Source organism: Ambystoma mexicanum, chromosome 6p, assembly GCF_040938575.1.
Source record: "Ambystoma mexicanum isolate Mex_15411 chromosome 6p, UKY_AmexF1_1, whole genome shotgun sequence".
Classification (NCBI taxonomy): domain Eukaryota; kingdom Metazoa; phylum Chordata; class Amphibia; order Caudata; family Ambystomatidae; genus Ambystoma; species Ambystoma mexicanum.
Genome location: NC_090935.1, coordinates 826,185,371 through 826,208,227, shown reverse-complemented (window position 1 = coordinate 826,208,227; position 22,857 = coordinate 826,185,371). Strand labels below are relative to the sequence as shown.

The 22,857-nt window shown below is 44.6% G+C and overlaps 1 protein-coding gene across 1 annotated transcript in view; it reads left to right on the top strand.

The window, feature by feature from the left end:
• LOC138510049 (uncharacterized) overlaps window positions 1-22,857 on the top strand; it is a 731,668-nt gene that overhangs the window by 452,932 nt on the left and 255,879 nt on the right. The window contains exon 7 of the mRNA XM_069625466.1: window positions 18,088-18,198. Within this exon, the coding sequence (XP_069481567.1) occupies window positions 18,088-18,198 (111 nt within the window). The remainder of the gene's footprint in view (window positions 1-18,087; window positions 18,199-22,857) is intronic.

Sequence of the window (22,857 nt, the reverse complement as noted above, 5' to 3'; positions counted from 1 at the left end):
AAATAAGAGGCATTGAAGATACCCGTCTATTTGGCTCTTTGAAATCTACAGATGATCATACAGAGCATACCGAATTGCCCCAAGGTGCAAATAAACAGGTTATCTCTCATGTGGAAAAGGATCAAGAGATACTGGGAAATGAATCCAATGGATAGGTCTTTTCTGCTTTTCTAAAGACTAAGAGATTCTGTTTAATCGACAGAGAGTTCCAAACCCAGACTGCCTTGGCAGAAAAAACTCCTGTCCCCTCTAGGTTTGAAACTGAAGCTCAGAGTTTTTTTAGTCAAGCAGAGACGGGATAGATCATGCAGAAGCTTGAACACTAGGAAGCAAATGTAAAACCGGATCGTAGTTGTCTGCAAAGCAGAGAAGGAGGACAGGCTTTACTAAGGCCAGAAATTAACCTCACTGCGGGATTTTGAACCAACTGTAAACCCTGCATCTGGTAGGCACAAAGTGAAAGTACAGTTTGGAGTTAATAAGAGATCCTACCACCACAGGATGCATATTACTGGCGATAAAAGGCAGCATGTGCATCACTTGGCAGAGCTTGAAAAAAAGATGCTTTAGATACCAGGTTGATTTGTGCATTCATGCCCAGATTGGCCTAACAGATGAAACCCAGGTCCTAGCCCTTGTCAGCAAACTTGGGGGTCTGGCCTAAATGAGGTGCACCAGGAGGTTTTGAGGGGCTCTGAATCAGGTGGTTACAGCCAAGCAGAAGTCAAGTCGAATTTTCTAGAACTTAATTTAAGGCCTCTCTCAAGCATCCATCTACACACCTCACCCAGGCCAGAAGTGAGCGCAGAGACTTCATGATCCTGACTTTTTGACATTCATCAACAACTTTGTGTTATTAGTTTAAGAGTGCAAAGGAAGGACTAGGCTGTCAAGAAGTTTCAAAAGAAAGTAGATATTAAAAGGCAGAAGGGATGGAAGGGAACTTTGAGGAACCCAGCAATCCACTGCTGCACTAGGTGGGTGATTGATTGATTTGTTATTTATTATGCGCCTATACACAAGTGTTTCAAGGAGCAACAAGGCAAATGGGGGAACAAAGGGGAGACAAGACAACGATCTTACTAGGCCTTGTGTCATTGAGATCATGCAAGTGCGCAACGAGAAGTGCAGGGGGAGGGTACAGGGAGAAGTGCACCCAGAGCATTAGGGCACTTAGTTAAGTGCAAGGAAGGCTGGGACTACAGGGGACAATCCCAGCCCGGTAGTGCTGGGTTAGCCACGTGGCAGTGCAAGTTGGGCCAGATGGCAAGTGCAGGGGGGAGCTGGTCGAGGGGGAGGAGTGTCCTGTAAGACTCACAGGACACTGAGCAGCCAGTCAGCAGATGGAGCAGGAGCAAGGGAAAGTTAGCAGGCAAGAGGGGGCGAGAAAGAAGAGGAGAAAAGGTAGGTCTTGAGGAGCTTCTGGAACTTATGGAGATCCGATTCAAGACGGAGAAAGGCAGGGAGGCCATTCCACAGGGGAGCACCTGCAGAGGAGAGAGAACTACCCCCATTTTCTGCTTCGAGAAGCGACTCACCCGCAGAGAGTTAGAAGTAGATGAGCGAAGGGCTCTAGAAGGAAGGTACTTAGGAAGAGAGAGTGAAGGTTGCGAGGGCCACGGCCCCAGAAAGCCTTGTGGATGATGCAGAGGGGCTTAAACTTGATACTTGCAGCCACCGGGAGCCAGTGGAGGGATTTCAGGGCTGGAGAGATGTGGTCCCTGGTCTTGAGGCCAAGAAGACTTGCAGTCCTTTTCTGGATGAATTGAAGAGGGCGAAGAGTAGAGATAGCAGATTGACAAAGAGACTGTTGCAGTAGTCCACCCTTGAGAGAACCAGGGCTCTGGAGACAGTGAGCTTCTGGAGGAAGGTGAGAAAAGGGACAATACCTCTGAGGAGGAACAGCTGGAAATTGTCCTTCCTGGCAAGGTCCATGATGTGTTGAGAGAAGCAGAGAGTGGAGTCGAAGATGACCCCAAGGTTTTATGCCTCACAGGAGGGTGAGGACCGAGAGCCCAAGGAGGGCAGCCAGAGTGAGAGAGAAAAAGCGTGAGCAGGGATCCCAATGAGAAGGATCTCAGTCTTGCTGGCATTAAGGCCGAGTTCGTTAGAGGCGCACCATGCCTGAATAGCGGACTGAGAGTCAGGGATGAGCGATGAGGAGGCCGACAGTAGCCTGAAAGAGAGCTGGGTGTCATCTGCATAACACTGAAAGTTAGAGGAAAAGGTAGAAATTAGGAGGGCCAGAGGGGCCAGATAGGCATTGAATGGCTGGGGGAGAGGATAGACCCCTGGGGTAACCACACATGTGGAGAGAGAGGTGGTGGAGAGAAAGGACCCAAGCTAAACCTGGGAAGGTCGGTCCAGGAGGAAGGAGATCAGCCACGCCAGAGCCTGATCCCTGATGCCAGGGTCTCGCAGAGACGAGTAATCAGGATGTTTTGGTTAACCATGTCAAATGCAGAGGAAAGGTCAAGGAGAATGAGGACAGAGGGAGAGCTAGAGCCAAGATTAGAGAGCGGATATTCAGCAGTGTTCAGGAGTGCAGTTTTCATGCCTCTGGCTGCTCTGAACCCAGACTGATAGTCATGGAGACAACCAACAGATTCAGTGTGGAGGGTTAGCTGGGAGATAGCCATTTCTTCAGGAGTTTGCCCAGGAAAGGAGTGATAGAGATCAGGCAATAGTTTGCCAGAATGGAGGGGTTGGCAGAATGCCTTTTTAGTAGGGGGTGCACAAGGGAGTGCTTGAGAAGAGAGGGGAAATATCCATTGGTGAAGGAGTGATTACAGAAATCGGCCAAGGCTGGAGAAAGAGAAACAATGTTGTCCTTAATGGTTCTGGAGGAGCAGAGGGTTACCTGTTTGGATAATACTTTCATAGACCGGACTTGTCTGGAAACATCTTCAGGTGTTACAGGAGAGAGGGAGGAGAGAAGCAGAGATGGGGTTGTGGCCAAGGAGGGTCTGTGAGAGCTGGAGGGAGAGAGAAGAGGAGGGGAGTGTGGACAGGATATCCTGGGTTTTAGTGTTGAAATGAGAAGCCAGAGCCGTGCAAAGGGCCTGGGTAGGTATAGAAGAGGTAGATACTGCAGTAGAATTGACCAGATCATTGCAGATTTTGAAAAGTTCGGCCGTGTTGTAAGAGGCCGCAGAGATGCAGGCTTCAATATGGATCCTCTTCTTAGAGAAGATGGAGAATCTGTATTGCCTTTGGAGAAAGTGGCAGGGCAGTTTGTCAGAGGGTGCACCCGAAGATCCCCACTTCTGTTCACCTACTCTGCACTTGCGTTACAGTGTGGCCAGATCAGAGTATTACCAATAATTGCACTTGGTGGTAGGCTTCAGGTGGATCCTCATAACAGGGGAAAGGATATCCAGAGTGTTAGAGATGGAAAGGGCTGTGTCAGGATGGGAGTCAGCCGCAGGAGTACATGGGGGAGAGAAAGTGTAGGCAAAGGTGGCCACTGGCACTCGATTCATAGGTCAAATGACTGCGAAGGAAGGTGACAGTGCTGGGAGGACCTTTGTCATGGGAACAGGAAGCTTCAAGTGCGAAGAAAGAAGAAAGTGGTAATTTCAGAAGAGAGGAGTAGTGAGAGGATTAGAGAGAGAGATGTCTGAAGAGATGAGAACATCCAAGGTGTGGCCGGCAGAGTGAGTGGGACCTGAGGGTAGAATGCAGAGGGAAAGAAAAAGGTTGCAAAAAAACCCCACAGGAGTCTGGGGAGTCCAGGTAAATGTTGTGATCCGCAAGGAGGAGAAGCTGGGAGGTTGAGGAAAGGACAGAGGAAGTGAGCTCAGCACAGTCAAAGAGGAAGAGGGTGAACTAGCCAAGTGGCCTGTAGATGGTGGCCAAGGTCAGAGGGAGGCCAGGAGAGATAGAGAGCCTGCAGACCAGGCATTCAAAAGAGGAATAGGTCTGAGTGGGTATGATGGAAGCAGGGATCCACTCTGGAAAGATCAGGGTAACTGTGCCTCCGGGCCTATTGGGCATGGGCTCAGAGAGGATCTTTTAGCCCTTGGGGAGGAGTGTGTCAAAACTCGTGACAGAGCTAGCCTTGAACCATGTCTCGGTGAGAGCGGGAACATCCAGTTCCAGGAGTTTAAGGAGGTGGCAGATGTCAGAGGAGTGTTTGACAGCAGAGCGAGAGTTGGGTGGAATGCACATATAAGGACTTGCTGCTCACAACTACTGACAAATTAATGCAGTCTTTCCAGGGATGATCCATGCACAAAAGCCACCTTCAACAAATGGTCCAAAACAAGGCTGTGCTTCATATTGTCCAAGGTTGCATATGGATCCATTGTACCAAGGGACTTCTGCCAAAAGTAATTCCAGGATGAAAAAGTAATCCATAAACAGAACATACACCAAGCAAGAAGTAATGCAAATGTATTAAACCCAAACAGCTGGCAAGCACGTTTCAGACAGCCCCGTGGTGCTGAACTGAATTAAATGAGCTGTCAACAGCACCCACTGCAGCTACATTTTAGTACACAAAATATAGAATTATCATCCATTTTAGTTACATTTTTTGAGAAGGTCACAGGAGCTGATTGGTGGCGCTATGTCAGTCCCCTATATGCATGTGTATGTTAAGTGACCCTGATTGTGTACAAGGTTTCACATTAACACAGGAAGCTTCAAGTGCATGGATGTTACAAACCTTCCCACACCATCCCGCAATTACGTGATGGTGCTGACCTGTCAAAAGCACTTGTTTGCCATTGGTTGACGTTACCCAATATGCAAAGCGATAAACTGCTGCATACTGATTGGATAGAACATCTTGAGATGGCAAGGGGTGAAATATTCAGAGTCTGACCAATTATGTGCCCAGTGGACATCAGCAAGGACACTGTACAATGTTGCACCCTAGGGACACCAAAGCCTCTCTCTGCTGATTGGCTCCCTGTCACACCCCCCATAAACTCAACCTCATTGCTCAGTGCCCCCAGCTCCCTTGTCACACCTTGCTGCCAAAGTAGGCTAACAAAAACTCTACCAGATTGTGGCTGCATTTTAATTAACTGTATTAGATTTCTATTTCTCTACCAACTCTCCTCGTGCCTCCAGGTGCCTAGCTCATTGGCCTCCAAAGTAACTCTTAGACTGATTTTGATGGGACTGCGATCTCCTGAGAAACTTCAGCCTTGCAATATTTCTGTGCACTCTTTCTGCTGAATGTTCAAGAAATCCATATTGCTACCACAGAAGCTTGCTGCCCTTTTATTAGGAGCTGTCTGTGAAAAATGCTTTCCTAATATGGGCCTACAAGAAAATGGCTTCTCTGATGTTCACATATTGCTCAAAAGCACCCCTACTATGTTACCCCTAATGCACCCTGCACCCCCACCCTGTGTCCACACCGCTTGACCTACCCCTTTACTACAACTAATCACCAACCCTTCATTAAGTTCCCCCTTTGGACTTGCTTCTGTGTCTCTGTGTGTAGGCTATGCTGTGTTCAATAATGTCCCCGCTCCCGATGTCACCCACCACTTCACTCTTGACATCACCACGTTAATTGCGCAACTGATACGTGTACCACCTGTGAGAAACCAGAAGGTGTCTCACCTACTAGTCCCCAGGGATCTGTCATCCAGGTTGCCAGGACACAGCCATCGCTTTTGGATCCAGTTCCTGGGGGTGGACCAGTGTGGGAGGATCACCTGGGTGAGGGATCTTCGGGGAGTGGGAGTGGGACATCGGATGGTGGGACATGGTATCCCCTTCCCTGTCACACCTTTACCCAATTTTACCCGGTAGGATATTTAGGAACTCTACTCCCCCACCTTTTACAACACAAACACTTTGTCACTGCCAGCCCGCTCTAAGGGAAAACAGACTAACACCCGAGCCGTGTACCTGACATGTCCCAATACTATGGTCAGGCGAGATCAGGCAATTATCGACACTCACTCACACCTGACTTCCATTACACTTCCCCACACAGATAAAAGGATGAGCATGAGAGCACACTATGAGTGTCACGATATCCAGATCCAAGGTGCAGGAGCGACGTTATACCAACCACCCCCACTATGGTCACGGAGCCCGCAAGTCAAGGCTTACACAGGTTTCTTTGACCAGAGCAGGGAAGGAGGGTTAGGGTCTCGATGGTTGGATAGGTAGGGGGAAGTTAGGTAAACTGGATTGAGGGTAAGGTAGAGGATATGGACAGGGCGGGGGAAATATAGGGTAGATTGATTGCTGTGCACTTTTGTTCAGGTGTCCTCAGCCCTTAGTAGCTATTCTTTTACATGAGCACCAGTTAGCACATAAGCACACCCTTACACTATCTAACCCTATGTCAATCAGACCAGTACACAGTTTTTAAACAATACAAATGGCATGCAGACTTAGCTCCGGTATTTACGGTCTTGTCCATGAAGAGCAGTCGAGTCCTTGTGCACGTCCGTGAAAGGTTCTCCCCAGAGGTTCAAGCTAAAAGAAATGACAAGCGTTAATGTGTGTCCTCCAAATTGTAGCATTCACAACATGCCACGCTTACACACACATGCACACAGTGTTGCCTTCTCAAGGCACAGATTGTGCAAGGTAAATGCACCAAGAACAGGTGATGTACAGCAGAGTGTACAACTAGTGGCAAGCGGTCTTCCCGCAGACCCCTGCAAACGTAATTGTAGATTCCACTGAATCTCCACGAGTGGTCTTCCTGCAGACCTTCGTAACCGCGTGTGCGTTCAAACCTGGGTGAAAACATCCCAACAACAATATGGACCCCTGCACGGGTTAACTTTCCCAGAATATACTGCCCGCGCACTACAGCGCCAAAGTTATGCCCACTTATCTTTTCACAGTGGTGCAGGGGCTCTGGATAGGCAAACTTTGGTCCCCTGCACTTCCCCCGCGAGGCACTTATCTTGTGAAGGCGAGGGGCCGGGCTGCTGCTCGGTTGGGGCTGGGCCCCTCGCGAGTGATTTTGCTGGAGCTCCGGTCCACACGTCCTCTCGTCGTGGAGTCTCAAGTGCAAGCCCCATGCCTGGGGCTCTGCGCATGCGCGTTGGGGCTGCCGCGCCCTTCCTGGTCCCTGATTGGCCCGAATCGGCCCAAAGCATGCTGGGAATTGTAGTCATTCGCCGCCGGTTGCTTGGCAATGTAGTTTTTAGTGCCTTTTTCCTGCACATAGGGTAAAGCAGCCTTTTATATGGTTGCAACTTCCCACGCAGAGCCTGTTCTGCCACAATAGTTCCCACAACACCCCTGCAAGTAGCCTGTCTATGTCTCTGCCTACCTGTATCCCTGACAATGAGCGAGGCAAAGCACATTAGGAAACAGCAGTTCCAACATGGCAGTTTGAAAGGCGAAAGACGGCGAAACAGAAGGGGGTCACAAGGAGGGAAGTTCCGAACCGTTACTTCCATGAAACCTCGAAAGAAAGCGTAAGACCAGGAAACCAGGCTGAAGAATTCTGCATTGTGTGTCGGAGGTACCCGGGCCCCCCCGCATCAGTAATCAAGACGGGGAGAATCTCCCGCCACCCTGGTGCTGTCCTTGTCTCTTAGAACAAAGCTGCTTCAGTGAAAGCAACAAAACCGGTGAGTTGGGGAGACCGATACAAGACCGGTCTGTGTTGAAGCCAAGGTTGCAACCAGCAACATTGTATGGCGAGCGCTGTAACTAACATAGTTAAAACGCATGGGATAAGAGACGCAAATGAAGTTCAACTGCTGATGAGTGATTGAACTTTAAAGCAAGCTACCATACCTTTGACAGAGTGGTCAAGCACTGCATGGGTGCTCAATCGAAGGTCTCTGTGAGGTACCCAGCTGAGAAATGATAAAGGTAGATAAAGTTGGTACAAGCCCAGCAGAAGGCGATCAATTGAAAGAGAATGAATACATGTGAAGCGAAGTGGTCCTGCAACGGGTCAAGTCAAATCCCACGCACAGTTGAAAGTCTTCGATTTCGATGAAGTAGCGAAAGTTGGAAAAGTACATGGATTTGGTCTGAGCCTGACAGGGGGAGATCAATTGAAAGCGTTGTGTTAAAGGGGGTGTGAGCCTGAAAATCACCCAAGAAATTGTACATGAGAATCCTGAGGATAAAGAAACTTTTGAATGTTTGTCGCATCAGTCCTCTGAAGTAAGAGACTTTGAATGGCAAAGAGACTTTGACATAGAAGTCCCTGAATCTGCGATTTGAACTGCAACCTCGTGCTACAGAAGCTAGAGGCTGTGCTTAGCTCGAGTGTGCCGCCTTGTCCCATGCTGAAAACGTGGGGAAGGGAGGCCAATGGCATGAATATCCTGACATATCATTTCTTTAACATTTTTCTTTTGCATAATGTTGTTTCCCTCACTATTTGTATTTAGAAGTAAGGATTGGCAATAGGTTTATTAGTATAGGCCCTTTTATTTTGACAAGACACCACTAGGACTGCGTTATTATTATTTGATGGTCGTAGCTTGCTTCCATCTTTAGATTTAAGATTAGATTTTCAAACCAAGTTGAAGTTCAATAAACACCCTTGAACTGTGATCACTTGTCTTACTGTTTGATACCATGCCTCCCTTACATGTGGTGTTAGAAGTGGGATATGATTCAATTGATCTAAATTGAGAATCCATGCTTATAATCGTTGTACCACCAGAAGGGGAAAATTGAATTGTTGAGCTCCTTGACTCTGACCGTGTATCCACTCTAAAGGAGGTTTTGCTCTCCCAGCTGTATGTTCCAACTTGTCAACAGGATTTATTTTTTTAAACAGGGTTTTTTTAGATATCTTTCCATTGTCCCACTATAACTTTCAACAGTGTAATCAAATAATCTTAAAAATACGACCAGCACACATTAGACCTAGCGCTTTGGAACCCCCTTGTCCTGAACTTTTTTTTTTCGGTTCCAAATTAACTTCGGCCCCTACTCCATCAGGTCTAGTAGGCAATCTATCTAAATCTCCTCCTTCAGCGGAATCAGACTCAGAGGAGTCTGACGAATTTGAAACTTTATCAGAGGGAATTGAGACCTGTTTCATTTCTGACTCAGAAAAAAATGCAGAAGGATCCCTTACTCCGCTGGAAAAAATGGCCGAGCTGGCAGCATGGCCCAGCTGGCAGCATGGCCCAGCTGGCCACCCATCAAATTCAGGCCGAGGCTATACTTCAAGACTATTTAACGGAATTGGTTGAGTTACAGGCAAGAAACCTGCTACCTCAAGGATATTCCCACCATACCAAGAGAGCGAATATGTAGGGAATTTATGTCTGAATTTCAAATGATTAGTTAGGCTGGGAAGAAAATCTTTTTTTTTATCAAGGACCTCTGCTGAAAGGTGAGCTACAGACCGCCTACCAGTTACTTAATCTTGCCCAGGGAGCTGCCTTTATATCCATAAAAGAGGGCCTTTTAAAAAGGGTAGGCCAAACCTGTAACTTCTATCGGCAAAAATTAAAGGACATTAGCCTAAAACCTGGGGAAACTCCCCTTGAATTGGGATAACGAATCAAAAACACAATTGCTATTTGGATTAACAACAAAACAATGGAAGAATTGGTAGAGATGATTACGTTAGAACAATTCACCAACTCTTTACCCCCCTTTTTTCAAAAGGCAGTACTACAACTAAACCTACCTCCCCTAGCCATGGCCATTGAGACTGCCCAATACCACTTGGATGCAGCCAAACACTTTCACTCGGTACAACGAAGTGAGGAGTGCATAGATGACAAACTTACTCACCTGCACCAAACCCAAGTATGAGATAGGAGAGGAGGATCCTAAAAAACCAAGGAATGGATACCGAAAGAAAGAATGGAAGACCTGACTCTACAGGTAGAGAGGAAAGTAAAAGAGAAGAACCTAAGGGAATCAAACCATCTCCTTGATTTGCTTTTCATGTAGAGAAGCTTGCCAGAAACAGTCAGAACATTTTAAAACAAGAACCCATGGAAAAAGGATGCCTAAAAGGGGAACAGTGGGAGGCACCTGAATAAGATATGGAAACCTTCAGCATATGTTTATGTCAGTCCTCTGCTGACTTCACATATGAAAAGGCCTTGATAAATGAGAAACAAGTAAAGGCATTAATTGACTCAGGTAGCAAACAAAAGGCCGATTCAGTTACAACAGCCGACCTCGCGGTTGCCACCCTAGTTAGAGTTACATGTGTAAACAGGGATAACGAAATACACCCCAAGATAACCTTGTGTCTGTCTTACTGTTTTTACCATGCCTTCCTTGCACCCCCTTGACGGCGTTGTTCCTAGTGCCTAAGGCTGCATATGGATCCAGCATGTGAACGCAACGATGCCAACAGGCAGCATTTATTAGGATATCATCTAACACTGAGAGGAGAGCCGTCTTGGTTACAAGACCTGGATAAAACCCAGAGTAGTAGTATGTTCATATCGAAAATCCACAAAGTTCTGAAGTTGCCCTGCAACTACTTTTTCCAGAACTTTAGAAAGCCAGGGAAGGTCTGCAAAAGGCAGATAAGCCTATCTTCTGGCCATTGGAGGAGTGCAGAGGTGATTCTTTAAAATAGATTTTAGGCTTGCTTGAGAGGTTGATGAACAGTCCCAGAGGAAAATAATACTTTAGTGAGATTAGAAATCCATGGAGCAAGAGCTCTAGAATGAGTCTTAGCTATGTTAACAGATCTGGAAGTAGGACAGTCAGAAGTTAGAAGAGAAATATTTCTTCTTCCTCTATAATTTTAAGAACAAAAGAGGAAAAAGGCATTGTAGAAAAGATAGTCTTAAAGAAAGGACTCTTCAGTTCGAAGGGGAGGAGCAAAAGTACCAGTATTGTGAGAAAGGGAGAATTGAACAAGATAAGTGGCTATACCAGATTGAAAGGCCGCAATTTTCTGAAGAAATAAAAAAACAATTGTTGCAGCGCTGTTGAGAGGCCATGGAAGGACTAATGTTACAGGTAGGTGCAAAAAAGATTTGCACCAACTCGAAAAGCATGTTAAGTTTATTGAGTTCACAAGACAGTAGGATTCCAGATAGAGCCTCTTTGCCATAAAAAAATGTTTGTATATAGCAAAGTCAGCAGACATTAGCAGTTGTGCTTACGCGATAAAAGATTATCAGAGAACATGGGAACATTCTTAGTCCCAATCTCGCTGGCATAACCGGTGCAAACACATCAGTACACTTCAAGAAGACTGAGTGGAAGAAGTCAAGATGAAGCTGAAAAGGACTGTCTGAGTCAAATGAGAAAATGCAAAATATCAACAAACACTGGAGTCTGTTTTCTGTTAAACCTAGAAAATGTAGACTCCCTAGACTGGATCAAACTGTGGAGGGCGAGATTGATAGTTAAAGTGAAAGAAACGCAGAGTCAACATTTCAGCCCACATCACATGTTTCACCAAGAGATATGTCCATATTCTGTGAAATAAAACTGTCAAGAGCAATACAGTATCTGAATCAGTCGTGGTTAGCAGTCTTACATCATGGGCTTATGTAAACTCCAGAAAACTAAATCCCTCCAGATTTTGTGAAAATCAACCAAATGTTAAAGTCGCCTAGGACTCAAAGGTGAGAAATACCTACGGCACAAGTTGAAAGCTGGTCTGAAACTTTGGACAACAAGTTATTTGCTGGGCCTGGTGTTTGATACCATTCTCATGGCTGGATTGGCATTAATCAAAATATTTAAGGCCAGCATTCCAGTACCAAACAGATCAGAGGATAGGGGCAAATGGATACTCCAAGGGAGTTACTGAAAAGGAAAGACAAACCATCACCCAATTTATCACTGTGATTGGCACAAAGAATGGCATAATTTTAGGAGACTAAAGAATACAAAACTGCAGATGAGTCTTCCGTTAGCCAGGATTTTGTAACAATTATGAGAATGAACTATGATTTGGATGGACCTATCATCTTTGAGCTGGCGATAGAGTAGGGTCAAAATTATGGTTCTTCCGGGTTAAGTCGGTGTGTGACACAATAGCTTAAAGTGGTGCTAGAAGATATGGTGAGTCTGGTACCTCCACAGCAGTGAGCCAGTGTTCACATAATACAGTGAGGTTCACTGCGGGAGCAAGATATTGTCAAACTGATACGAAGATGCAGTCAGTGGTTCAAAGATGCAAAGAGTGCCAAAAGCAGCACAATGAGGCCGGTGAGGGCTTGAGGTCATTGATCATGATCAAAGCAGTTCAAAGGCTCCCCAAAGCCACATAAGATGATTCCAGGATGATTTGAACTTCGCAGACTCCTGTGAGTCACAATCCAGGGGTTCTAGATCAAGGTGAGTTCTTATTGCTCTACACGTCCAGTCCAGGGAATTTGATTGACATCTTTATGGGTTCCTTCACCTCCAGTGAAGAACCTGGTCTTGGTGGAGCTGGCAGAGTGGCAGGCTTTGGTCCACAGCAGTTCACCCCAATGTTCCCTGGAATAGTTAGAAAACAGAGCTTTCCTCTGCTATGGATGCCTTCTGCCTTCACCTATATGTCAGAGGACCTTTGAATGGACTGCACACCCAGCAGAGGTCTAAATGTATATTCTTCTTTTGTCCAAAGTTGAATCAAGGAAAGTTTATTGGACCCCTTACTTGTAAAGACAACATGTCACAGGGGATTCGCTTTGAGAAAGCTTGCTGTAAGGCGTCCAGTAGCTGTTGCTGTATATTGCCTTATTGCATCACACCTAGAGTGAGTGACCCATGCCTTATTACATCACACCTAGAGTACTTTGTTATGTGGGAAATGAAGGGGGAAGGACGGAAGAGAACCACAACAGAAAACCAAGATGGTGGATTGCCTTCTCAGGTGCACCTTCCTTCTCTGTCTACTCTAAATCAACACTTTTGCCAAGCCTGCTGACTTGAATGCCCTTTGACTTACAATACCCTGGTGGGTGTGAGGCTGGCCTTTGTTGTGTGATTGCCCCTTTGAGGCAGAGTTCCAAGGAGATATACTGGTGAGAGCTGCTGTGCCCTGAGGCGAGGTGTTACCCTTCCTCCAGGGCCATCAAAGGAAGGCAGCATCCTGGATATTGTCCCACTTGGAGTAGTGGAGACAGCCAGGCTAGCCATGAATATACATTGCCTTGACATCACTGACCTGGGCTCACAGAGTTGACACTTGCTTGATATTGAATTGAGGTATATGTAATAGTTATGTCCTCTTAACAGTCACCACATCATAAACAGGTGTAGCTTATTCATAGAGATTACCCTACCACCAGACTGAAAAGGCAACAATTATTACATTGTCATTGAGACTGAGAAGTAAAATTGTTACCTCTTTGTGAAGGTACTTGGTGCCCTAGCAGTTGTCAGGAATGCACATATGACCTTTGAACCTGCCCTGTGCCTCTGGATAGTACGGGCTGCAGATGTCAAGAGACTGGTGCAGCAAAAGTACATGGATGAACTATGCTTTAGGCATGGATCATTTTATGATAAAGAGGTCTCATTAGCAAACTTCCCTTTCAGAAACAGGATTACTTGCCTCTTTTTATTTATTAATACAAAACAAAAAAGCCAGGGCGTTCACACCCTCACTAGATGGCTTGCTGACGTACTGGTACTTTAGAAATGTATTGTTTTCACATTCTGTTACCTTATTATTAGTTGGTACTTGGGTGCCTCTATTGTGCACTACCAAGGCTATGGACACAATAGTTGGTAGAACATGCCCTGGCACCAGCCATAACTGGGTGATTGTCTATGTGACAGGAGCAGAGAGAAGGGGGATACTAAGTACCCCTTTGGCACTCCACTGAAAGTGGTGTCTGCCAATCTCTCAGACTATAGAGTTTTGGGAGAGATACTAAGTATCTCTATATCCTTAAGAACTGTAGTTACTTGAGAATGTAGAAACATTATCTTAAAGGAGGACCCTAAGGGTCCCCAGCAACACTGCCCATAAGGAGCTATGTGCTGCAGTAGTACAACACAGGTGCCTTTAAGAGCTATAGCGCAAACAGACTCCATAGTACAGGTAGAATACAAAGAATAGAGTTCCAAAAGGCAGATCCCACAACAATGCCTGAGAGGAAAAAGGCTCCACTCATTCAGGGTTGAATGAACAATGTCCAGTAGTTCAGCACAATGTGCTGGGGGTCTAACTAGGAGAGGGGATGAAGCACAATAATGATACATCTCCCTAACATTCAGGGTGTTTGGTGTTGTTGATCAGCAGTAGGAATTCAGTCTTTGAGGGGTTGAGCTTCGGGTAAGCACTGGACATCCGGGACTGGATCAATGTGAGGCAGGCCTTGAGTCTGTGGATACCTTGAGGTAGATATGCATGTCATCTGCGTATTAAGGGAGGTGGATGTTGGGTGGAGCGAGAAGTGTTTCAAGCGGTTCCATGTGTAGATTTAATATTGGGGGGGACAGGATGGATTCTTGCGGGACTCCACGGCTGATGGGTAGAGTTGGTGTTTTGGAAGAATCCATTTGTATGAACTCTTGGCAATTAGCAAGGTAGGATTTGAACCAGCTGAGGATGATCTCGCTGACACCCATCCGCTGATGTGGATTATCGGTGAGTGTCTGGTGGTCTACTGTGTCAAATGCTGCTGAGAGTACAAAGAGAACTAGAAGGCAAGGATGGCCATCATAGAGGATTTTAAAGGCATTGTTGATCACCTTGATGATAGCCGTTTCTGTGCTGCATCTGGGTCTGAAGTCAAATTGGTAGGACTGAAGGAGGTTATTGGCTTCAATGTGTTGGAAGAGTTGTGTAGCTACTGCTTTATCAGGGATCTTACCTAGGAAGGGAAATTGGGTGATTGGACTGAAGTTGTTGAGATAGTCGGGGTCCAGTGTTGGTTTCTTAAGAAGCAGGAGAATTTCGTCCAGAGGCTTATTATAATAACAAAATGTTAACTGTAAACAATGACACAGGCAAAATAGGGCTTGTAAGTCTGCACGCAACGCAGAAAAATTAAGATCTGGTACCCATTTAACCCTGTGCATCCCCAAACATTGGGGACTTTGGTTACTCTTTAAGTCCCCAATGTTTTGGGATGCACATGGTTGAAAGGGTACCCAATCTTAATTTTTCTGTGTTGTGTGCAGACTTGCAAGTCCTATTTTACCTGTGTCACTGTTTAAGATTAATATTTTGTTATTATAATACACCTCTGGACCACTTCTTGTTTTCGGGAAATATCAACGTATGGGGTGCTCATCGATGGGTATACGTTTCCTTCATTGTATTCTGCTTGAGCTTTAAGACGTTTAAAGGACAAAAGGCTTCCATATACTTGTAAACTTTTCCAGCAGTGGTTTCAGTTACCTTGTTCATTCAAGTCAGCATTTGGCACTTAAGAATGTGATTTACTTTTCCAGTAATCTGCTACAGTTTTTATCCAGCGCTAACTGTGGTGTCCCAAGTGCATTGAACGCCTCCGTTGCAAATGCCTCTTCATACGATGAAGCAAAGCATTTCTTCATTAGTGATGAACGTTTAGGTGCCAAGTATTCATTTAATTTGTAATTAGTTTTCCTGCTTTGTCATACCACCCTACAACCACTTCACAGCACTAGAAAGAAATGTGCACATGGTGAGTGGGGGCAGTGTGTTGCCAGCGGGGTAACATGTAAAACCTTGATGTAAGTTCCAATTCCATCCTCAATTGCAGCAGGATGGCCCAGTGTATGGGTTATGAGATTTGGTTTGTTCTGTGGGGTCGTGGGTCAGAGTGGATTCCCCGGGTAGTGATGCTATGCAGGTTGAATGCCTGCTTACAAAAGACAGTTTCAGACTTTTGCTTTTTAAGAGGATGTTAGTTTCACGTGCAAATGACACATCTAACAGTAGTGTAGGTGAGTCTTTCCATGTGTGAAGCAGCCTTAATCAATCTCCCAGAATCCACGAGGGGCATAAATAAGGACACTAGAAGGTCGCCGTTCAGCTGAAAAGCATCCTAACATATTTCTGTATTTTCAATTATCCTCTGGGCCATGGTATCATGATTAATGATTTTAGATCTGGTTTCTTTTTAACACTGATTTGACGAAAAATATGCATCCATGTAAATAAAACCTGTTAGAACATTTGAACCAGTTATTTCTTTTATGAAGTATGGAAATTAATATTGCTGCATAATGGCTTCATAAAACAATAAATAAATATATATTTTTATCAAGAAGTGGACATCTCAATACATAAATTGAGAATTGAACATAAAAATTACTTCCAGTAAATACATTGTAAATTGCATGCTAGACCATTGATTTTAAAGTTTTAATTCTTGTGGACGGTGTCATGTTGCAAAATCTATCAGTGTTAAGGAATCTATTTCTAAGGGCTGTACATTTCAATAAGATACCCATATTGGAGTAGTTTACTAACTTCAACATATATATTTCCTTAACAACATTCGTTTAAAGGGTTCTCTTGCAGAAATGTCCAGGGGCATGATGATCAATGATTTCCACTGGGGCAGATGAGGAAATCCGGGCCCTCTCATGGAAATAACCCTAATACATTTAGATTACTGCTTTGTGTTTTCATAGAAGAATTTAATATCTTATTAATTAGAATGGTAAAACAAAATAGTATCAAATGTAAGTGATTTCAAACAGGAATTAATCAATCATTGAAGTACATTAAATATTGAAATGACAATGGTCTTCCCAACATTCACAAATGATGAGTACATGTGTTGTATGGAGTTTATTTAATGCTAAAGAAAGTCCTTAGGGATGGAAAAATGATGGTGCATGATGTTTCTTGTACAACTATTCATCCTGTTACAAGGCGTTTCGGATAAAAGATCCTTCTTCAGGTAAACCCAGACTGTCAGCCTATAATAACAAATATAAGTAGAAATGAATTTCGCTACTGAATCAACTAAATCAGTACTGAAAAAACAAATTTTATATGTTTAAGGAAATTAACCTGTCACTTCAAAGAACTTGGCCAAACTGTTTTAGAAACACCCTGCAATCCATAAGGATTTCTATTACGGCCATTTTGTCGAAGTCCGTTGGTCCCAAACTTATTGAAACAAGTATTATGCAGAGACCTGCCTACTGCTTATCTAAAATAGTTCTTCATTACATTCTGTGTTTCTGATAATATCCGTGTATCCACAACTTGGACTGATGACAAACCAGAAATATCCTATGAAGGACCAGAGTGAAAGTAACAATTTTCATTAAACTGGTGAAGGGAAGATGTAAAGAAAAGTCCTCAACTCCATGATTCAAAAATTGTTTCATTCTCACCTGAGCTTTTCACGAGCAGCGGGGCAGAGAAAGCAGGAACATCTTCTAGGGTTTCTCACCTAATTTAGGTGGGCATAGTTTATTCTTAGTTCCATGTCCTTCAGCCAAGGATTTACCCAGAGGACCAGTAGGTGATTTAATTTAATAAAATCAGGACATCATTTCTTTAACAATTATGCTGTGCATCCCTACATTTTCTGTTTGCAGATAAGGGAAATGTGAGTACACATCTCGGATTTGCACCAGTTGCCTTAGAACTGATTCCCAAAGCCTGAAACTGGAGCAAGTCTGGAGCTGCCTGGAGCATCTCTGAGATGGCCTTGAGCAAATCATTGTGAATCATATTTGCACACGAGCATCGGAAAGGTGTTTCAGGCATATCCAGATTTGCACCGGTGTTAGGCTTTGAGAATTGGGGATATGGTAGCAGGTGCTAGGATGCTCCTGGCCATCAAATCATTTGCTCCAGTGAAACTCTTTGAGAATCAGGCCTACGGCCTGCAAACTCAACAATAGTTTTAGCTTCTTGTGTAAAGTTGGAGGCCTGCCAAGAAGGGCGACTACATTATCATAGCTTTGCCAGGCAATATCCACTTGAAAGATCGACACTGCAACAAAGCACTGATAAACCACGCAGCAAAGACAAAAGTATCTACCCTGCAGGGAACTACAACAGGGCTGCAATTACCACCTCTTGAGCCAACCAGAACACACAATGAGATTCAAATTCGGATTGTTATTTTATGAAGTAGTATAATCATGAAAACCTGCATCTTATTGCAACATATTTTAATTTTGCTTCAGGATGCAATCATTTTTGAAATTCAGATGATTCTTTTTGATGCACAAAAAATAAATTGTCTTTTTATACTTCTGTAACAATTACTGCCTTCATTTTCTGCGGTGCAATAGATGGGGCCGCTGAGGAAGCAGGACTTCAAATTGGTGATATAGTGATGGCAGTCAATGGAACTGATGTCACAAGTATTGCCCACTCCGAGGCGGCGGGCCTTGCAATGCAAGGTAAGCATGAATTTATGTAATTATACAACTCCATAGAATAATGTGAGGGTCAGTTGCGTCAATTATGAGCCACCTGATGATGCAAATTATTTGTTTATTTAAATGCAGTTTTTCAAATTTAAATGTTTTGAATAAAGTGTAAAAAAAAGCCCACGGGAGAAGCAAAAACCTGAAAAAAGTCAAGACTTTGAAAGCTTGAAAAACAAAATATACATATCAACAGGAATCTGTGAAAAATGTGTCTTGCAGCTTCTGGAAAAGGGGCAATGTTTGTTTGGTCCTAAGGGCAAAAGAATTCCCTCACAAAACACGGTCTCCCAAGCGAGGTCCTTCCACCACAAAACTGATGTCTGTAGGTATATATTGTGTGTGTATATGAGGCTGAAACTTGGGTGTTATCCCTCTCCAAGCAGCCAGCGATTCTTCCATAAACGGCATTTACATCTGCGTGCATTTGGATATAATTTTGTGAAATCTTTGCACTCTCTGTGATTCTGCTTCACCTATTACTTAAAGGATGGTTGCTAATTATTTCTGGAAAGCGTTTCTTTGCATTTCCTGTACCCCCCTCCGTGCTGTTAAGCTTGTCAGTGTCTTCTCTTTCCTTTTCTCTACTTTTTTAAGGAAATGGAATTGAATAGCGAAAGTTTGTAATAAACTAAATGCTAAATAAGAAAAAATTCACAAATTATAATAATTTGCACACGTGCAGTGCAAATTGAGCATGAAGAAAAGTGCTATATGAATTTGCTTCTGACAAATGTTCTGCTAGTTTTCGAACGTGCCCTTAGATAATCCTTTGTAATCAGGGCCCAAATGTTTGGTGTTGAAATATGAAGATGCAAATGCAAATTCACAATCTCCTGGTAGACATAATTAGCATGGGAAAAAGAAACCGAGTGAAATTACTCAGCTATACAGTCGCTCAAATGTGGTACCTCAGATGAGGTTACTTCATTCATTTTGAGAGGAAAGTTCATACCAAAGTAATCAAAAAAACATTATTTCTTCGTCCAATATACTCTTGTCAATTAAACTCCATGATAAGGTAAGATTTGTCAAAAAAAGATGTTTAATTTCCAATATTCTTGAATTCAAAAATACATTTGGAAGAGGAAGCCAAGATAAGGCTAACAGATTCGAAAGAGAGATTTACTGCCAATGCGTTTTGGAGATTCAATCTCCTTCTTCAGGGCTATACTCTCTGTTATTGGGTAAATCATAGTCCCATACAACTAACCAGTTATGCATCAGTACATATAAAAATTGAATGATATACGTTGTGTATATAAATAAAAATGTACATACCAGACATAAGTGTACAGCATCATAGCATTGTGAAAGAAGGAGAAAGGAGAGAAAATCTGCATGAGGTCACTGTATTTCCATTAAGCTTTCACTATGGTTGTAGAATGTTAGAAAGACCTTAATATGGCTGCCCACCGATCTTAGGCGCATTTGAACAATCTTTTACTCATGTAATTCGGTATTCATCTGTAAATGAATGGTACGTGACCGGCGAAGACCAGAGTACTGGAGCCAGACGGGAGACCCCGAGCGCACCGCCACAGGCAGGTTAACCCATTCCCTAAAGTTATTTTGTTCGAAGAAGTCACACATGAACAAAAGACCAGAGTCTGCCCAGAAGAGTGCAACAGAGGCAGGAACAGAGGGGGCACCTGGGAGGCAGTTCCATATAGGCAGCGACCCGTGGAACGGAAAAGAGACTTTAGTCAGCGCCCAAATCCTGGATATAGCCATAAATGTAGCGCCAACTGGATCCAGGGGGCCGACTCCGAGATCGGGTGGGGAGAGAACCAAGGGGCGAATATCCGGATTATCCACTGCCCTCTGCTCCAACCGAACATGTGGGGGAGGATGCCCCGTATTGAACCAATGAGAGGCAAATTTAGCCTGAGATACCAGCCAATACCTCTCAAAGTTGGGAGCTCCAAACCCGCCCCCATCCATAGGGGCAGTAAGTGTATTTAGTTTAAGGTGAACCGCACCAGAGTGCCAAAGGAATGTGTTGACAATGTGGGATACTGATTGGAAGAACTCTCTTCCGGGCCATAGTGGAAGGTTAAGGAACCGGTAGAGAAGTTGAGGTAATACCAACATTTTAAGGATGCCCACCCGCCCAGCAAGTGAGATCGGGAGCCTCGCCCACCCCGAGCATTTATGGGTAAGTGCTGACAGGTAGTTTCGGTAATTAGAGTCAAACACTGTTTGGGAATGCCTGGCAACAGTCACCCCAAGGTAAATAAATTCAGATTGAGCCCATACAACCCCCAATAAATCCATAGGTGGTGGTGTAGCATCAGTGAGGGGAAACAAAGTAGATTTAGAACAGTTTGCCTAGAGCCCCGAAAGCCGACCAAAAAGCATAACATCTTCAAGTATCGGGGCGAGGTTATATTCCGGGGAGCGGACAAACAACAATGAGTCGTCAGCATATAAGGATATGATATCAGGAGAACCCAGCAGCCGGAGTCCCCGGTGTGAGTGGACCTGCCGCATCCTATCTGCAAGGGGCTCGATGGCGATGGCAAAGATCAGGGGAGAGAAAGGGCACCCTTGTCTCGTACCCCTGGCAATGGGGAAGAGGGGCGAGCACCTATCCTCAGTGCCGACCCTCGCCACCGGATCTGTCTATAGCAGTTTGACCCATGATATAAAACGGGGTCCGAAGTTGCCTTTAATAAGCACCCGCCAGAGATACTCCCATGATACCGAGTCAAAAGCTTTCTGCATGTCGAGAGCCATCACTACAGCCTGTGTGTCAGGATTGATTCTCGCTATAATATTAAATAGGCGGCAAAGGTTAAGGGATGTGGATCTCCCCGGGATAAAGCCTGACTGGTCCGGGTGGATAATCTGAGGCACATAGGGGGTCAGACGTTGGGCCAAAATCTTAGAGTATATCTTAACATCGCAGTTGATAAGAGACAAAGGGCGATACGAACCGCATTGGATGGGGGGCTTACCAGGTTTAAGCAAGACTGTTATAACGGCCTCGCGAAGAGAGGGCGGCAAAGTACCCGCCTTGCTAGACTCCTCCCACAGCGCCAGGAGACGAGGGGCTAACCGTGATTTATATTGTTTATAAAATTCAATTGGGAGACCATCAGAACCGGGGGCCTTGCCTGAGGCCAAAGAGTCAATGGCCTTTGAGATTTCATCGGCTGTGACTGGCGTATCCAAGATGTCCCGAGCGGCATCAGAGTGGATGGACAGCGGGAGAGAGTCCAGGAACTCGTCAACCTCAAGGGGCGAAGCGGAGTCGACCTTAGAATAAAGAGATTCATCGAAATGTTGGAACTCTTTGTTAATTTCCTGCGGGAGAAGGGCCAGGGAACCATCGGCTCTTTCTATAGCTGGTATATTGGGGGCTCCCGTCTCTTGTCTCAGTAGTCTCGATAAAACACGGCCAGGTCACTCTCCCTCCCCATACCTCCTGGCGGCACCCGGGGAATCCATGAACTTCCTCTCACGTTCTGCATGGAAGCGTAAGTTATCCAATTCCGTGCCGATGTCGGCAAGCAGTGCGGGGGACTGTGTTAAGGCATACCGGGATTCAAGAGAGATGAGTGACGCTTCGCTTTTGGATATGTCTTTTCGGATCAACTTAAGAATCCCAGATTCTTTGCAAATGGAAATTCCTCTGATATAGGCCTAAAGGCTTCCCAGAGAGTGGCTTGTGTGCAAACTGACCTTGTATTAAATGAGAAGTAATCGTCCATGGCCGATTGCATGTCCAATTCGAACACTGGATCCAATAAGGATTGTGCTTTCAATCTCCATGGGTGGGGCCCGGCGCGGGATGGGTCCCAGATGATGGAGAGTGTCACCGGAGAGTGGTCCGAAAAAGTGCGAGGGAGAATTGCCATCTGTGTGATGCTCCTCACGAGGATGTCAGCGGTAAGCCATCTATCTATCCTGGAGTGTGAGTCATGAACCGAGGAGTAGAAAGAGAATGCACGGGAGTTGGGACATATGAGTCTCCAAGCGTCAGTGAGTGAAAATTGGGAAAGAGTGGACAGGATCACTTTGGCAATGCTAATTATGTCTGGCAGAAGGTTGTGAATTTGCATTTGCATCTTCATATTTCACCACCAAACATTTGGGTCCTGATTACAAAAGGATTTTCTAAGAGCAGGCTTGAAAACTAGCAGAACATTTGTCAGAAGCAATTCACATAGCACTTTTCTTCATGCTCAATTTGCACTGCATGTGTGCAAATTATTTTTATTTTTTATTTTTTCGTGTTTAGCATTTAGTTTATTAGAAACTTTCGGTATTCAATTGCATTCCCTATAAAAAGTAGAGAAAAAGAAAGAGAAAACACGTACAGGCTTAAAAGCACAGACGGGTACAAGAAATGCAAAGAAACGTAAATTAAAACAGCTATCCATTCCTCAATTAAGTCAATGATCACTGTTTCTTTCCTTAGGTCACTCCCAGAGGATGAAAACTGATCACGGTCAATCTGAGGGAGTGCAGAATTGTTGTGCTCAGATTGGGTCAAGGAGGCAAAATCACTTTCTCATTATGATTGAGCAGTTCCACAAAATATTATCGCAAAAACCAGCGTTGGCCCCCCTTAAAGGCATCTGCATCTGTTCCAAAATTGGTCTTCATACGCCTGTACAGGAGAAG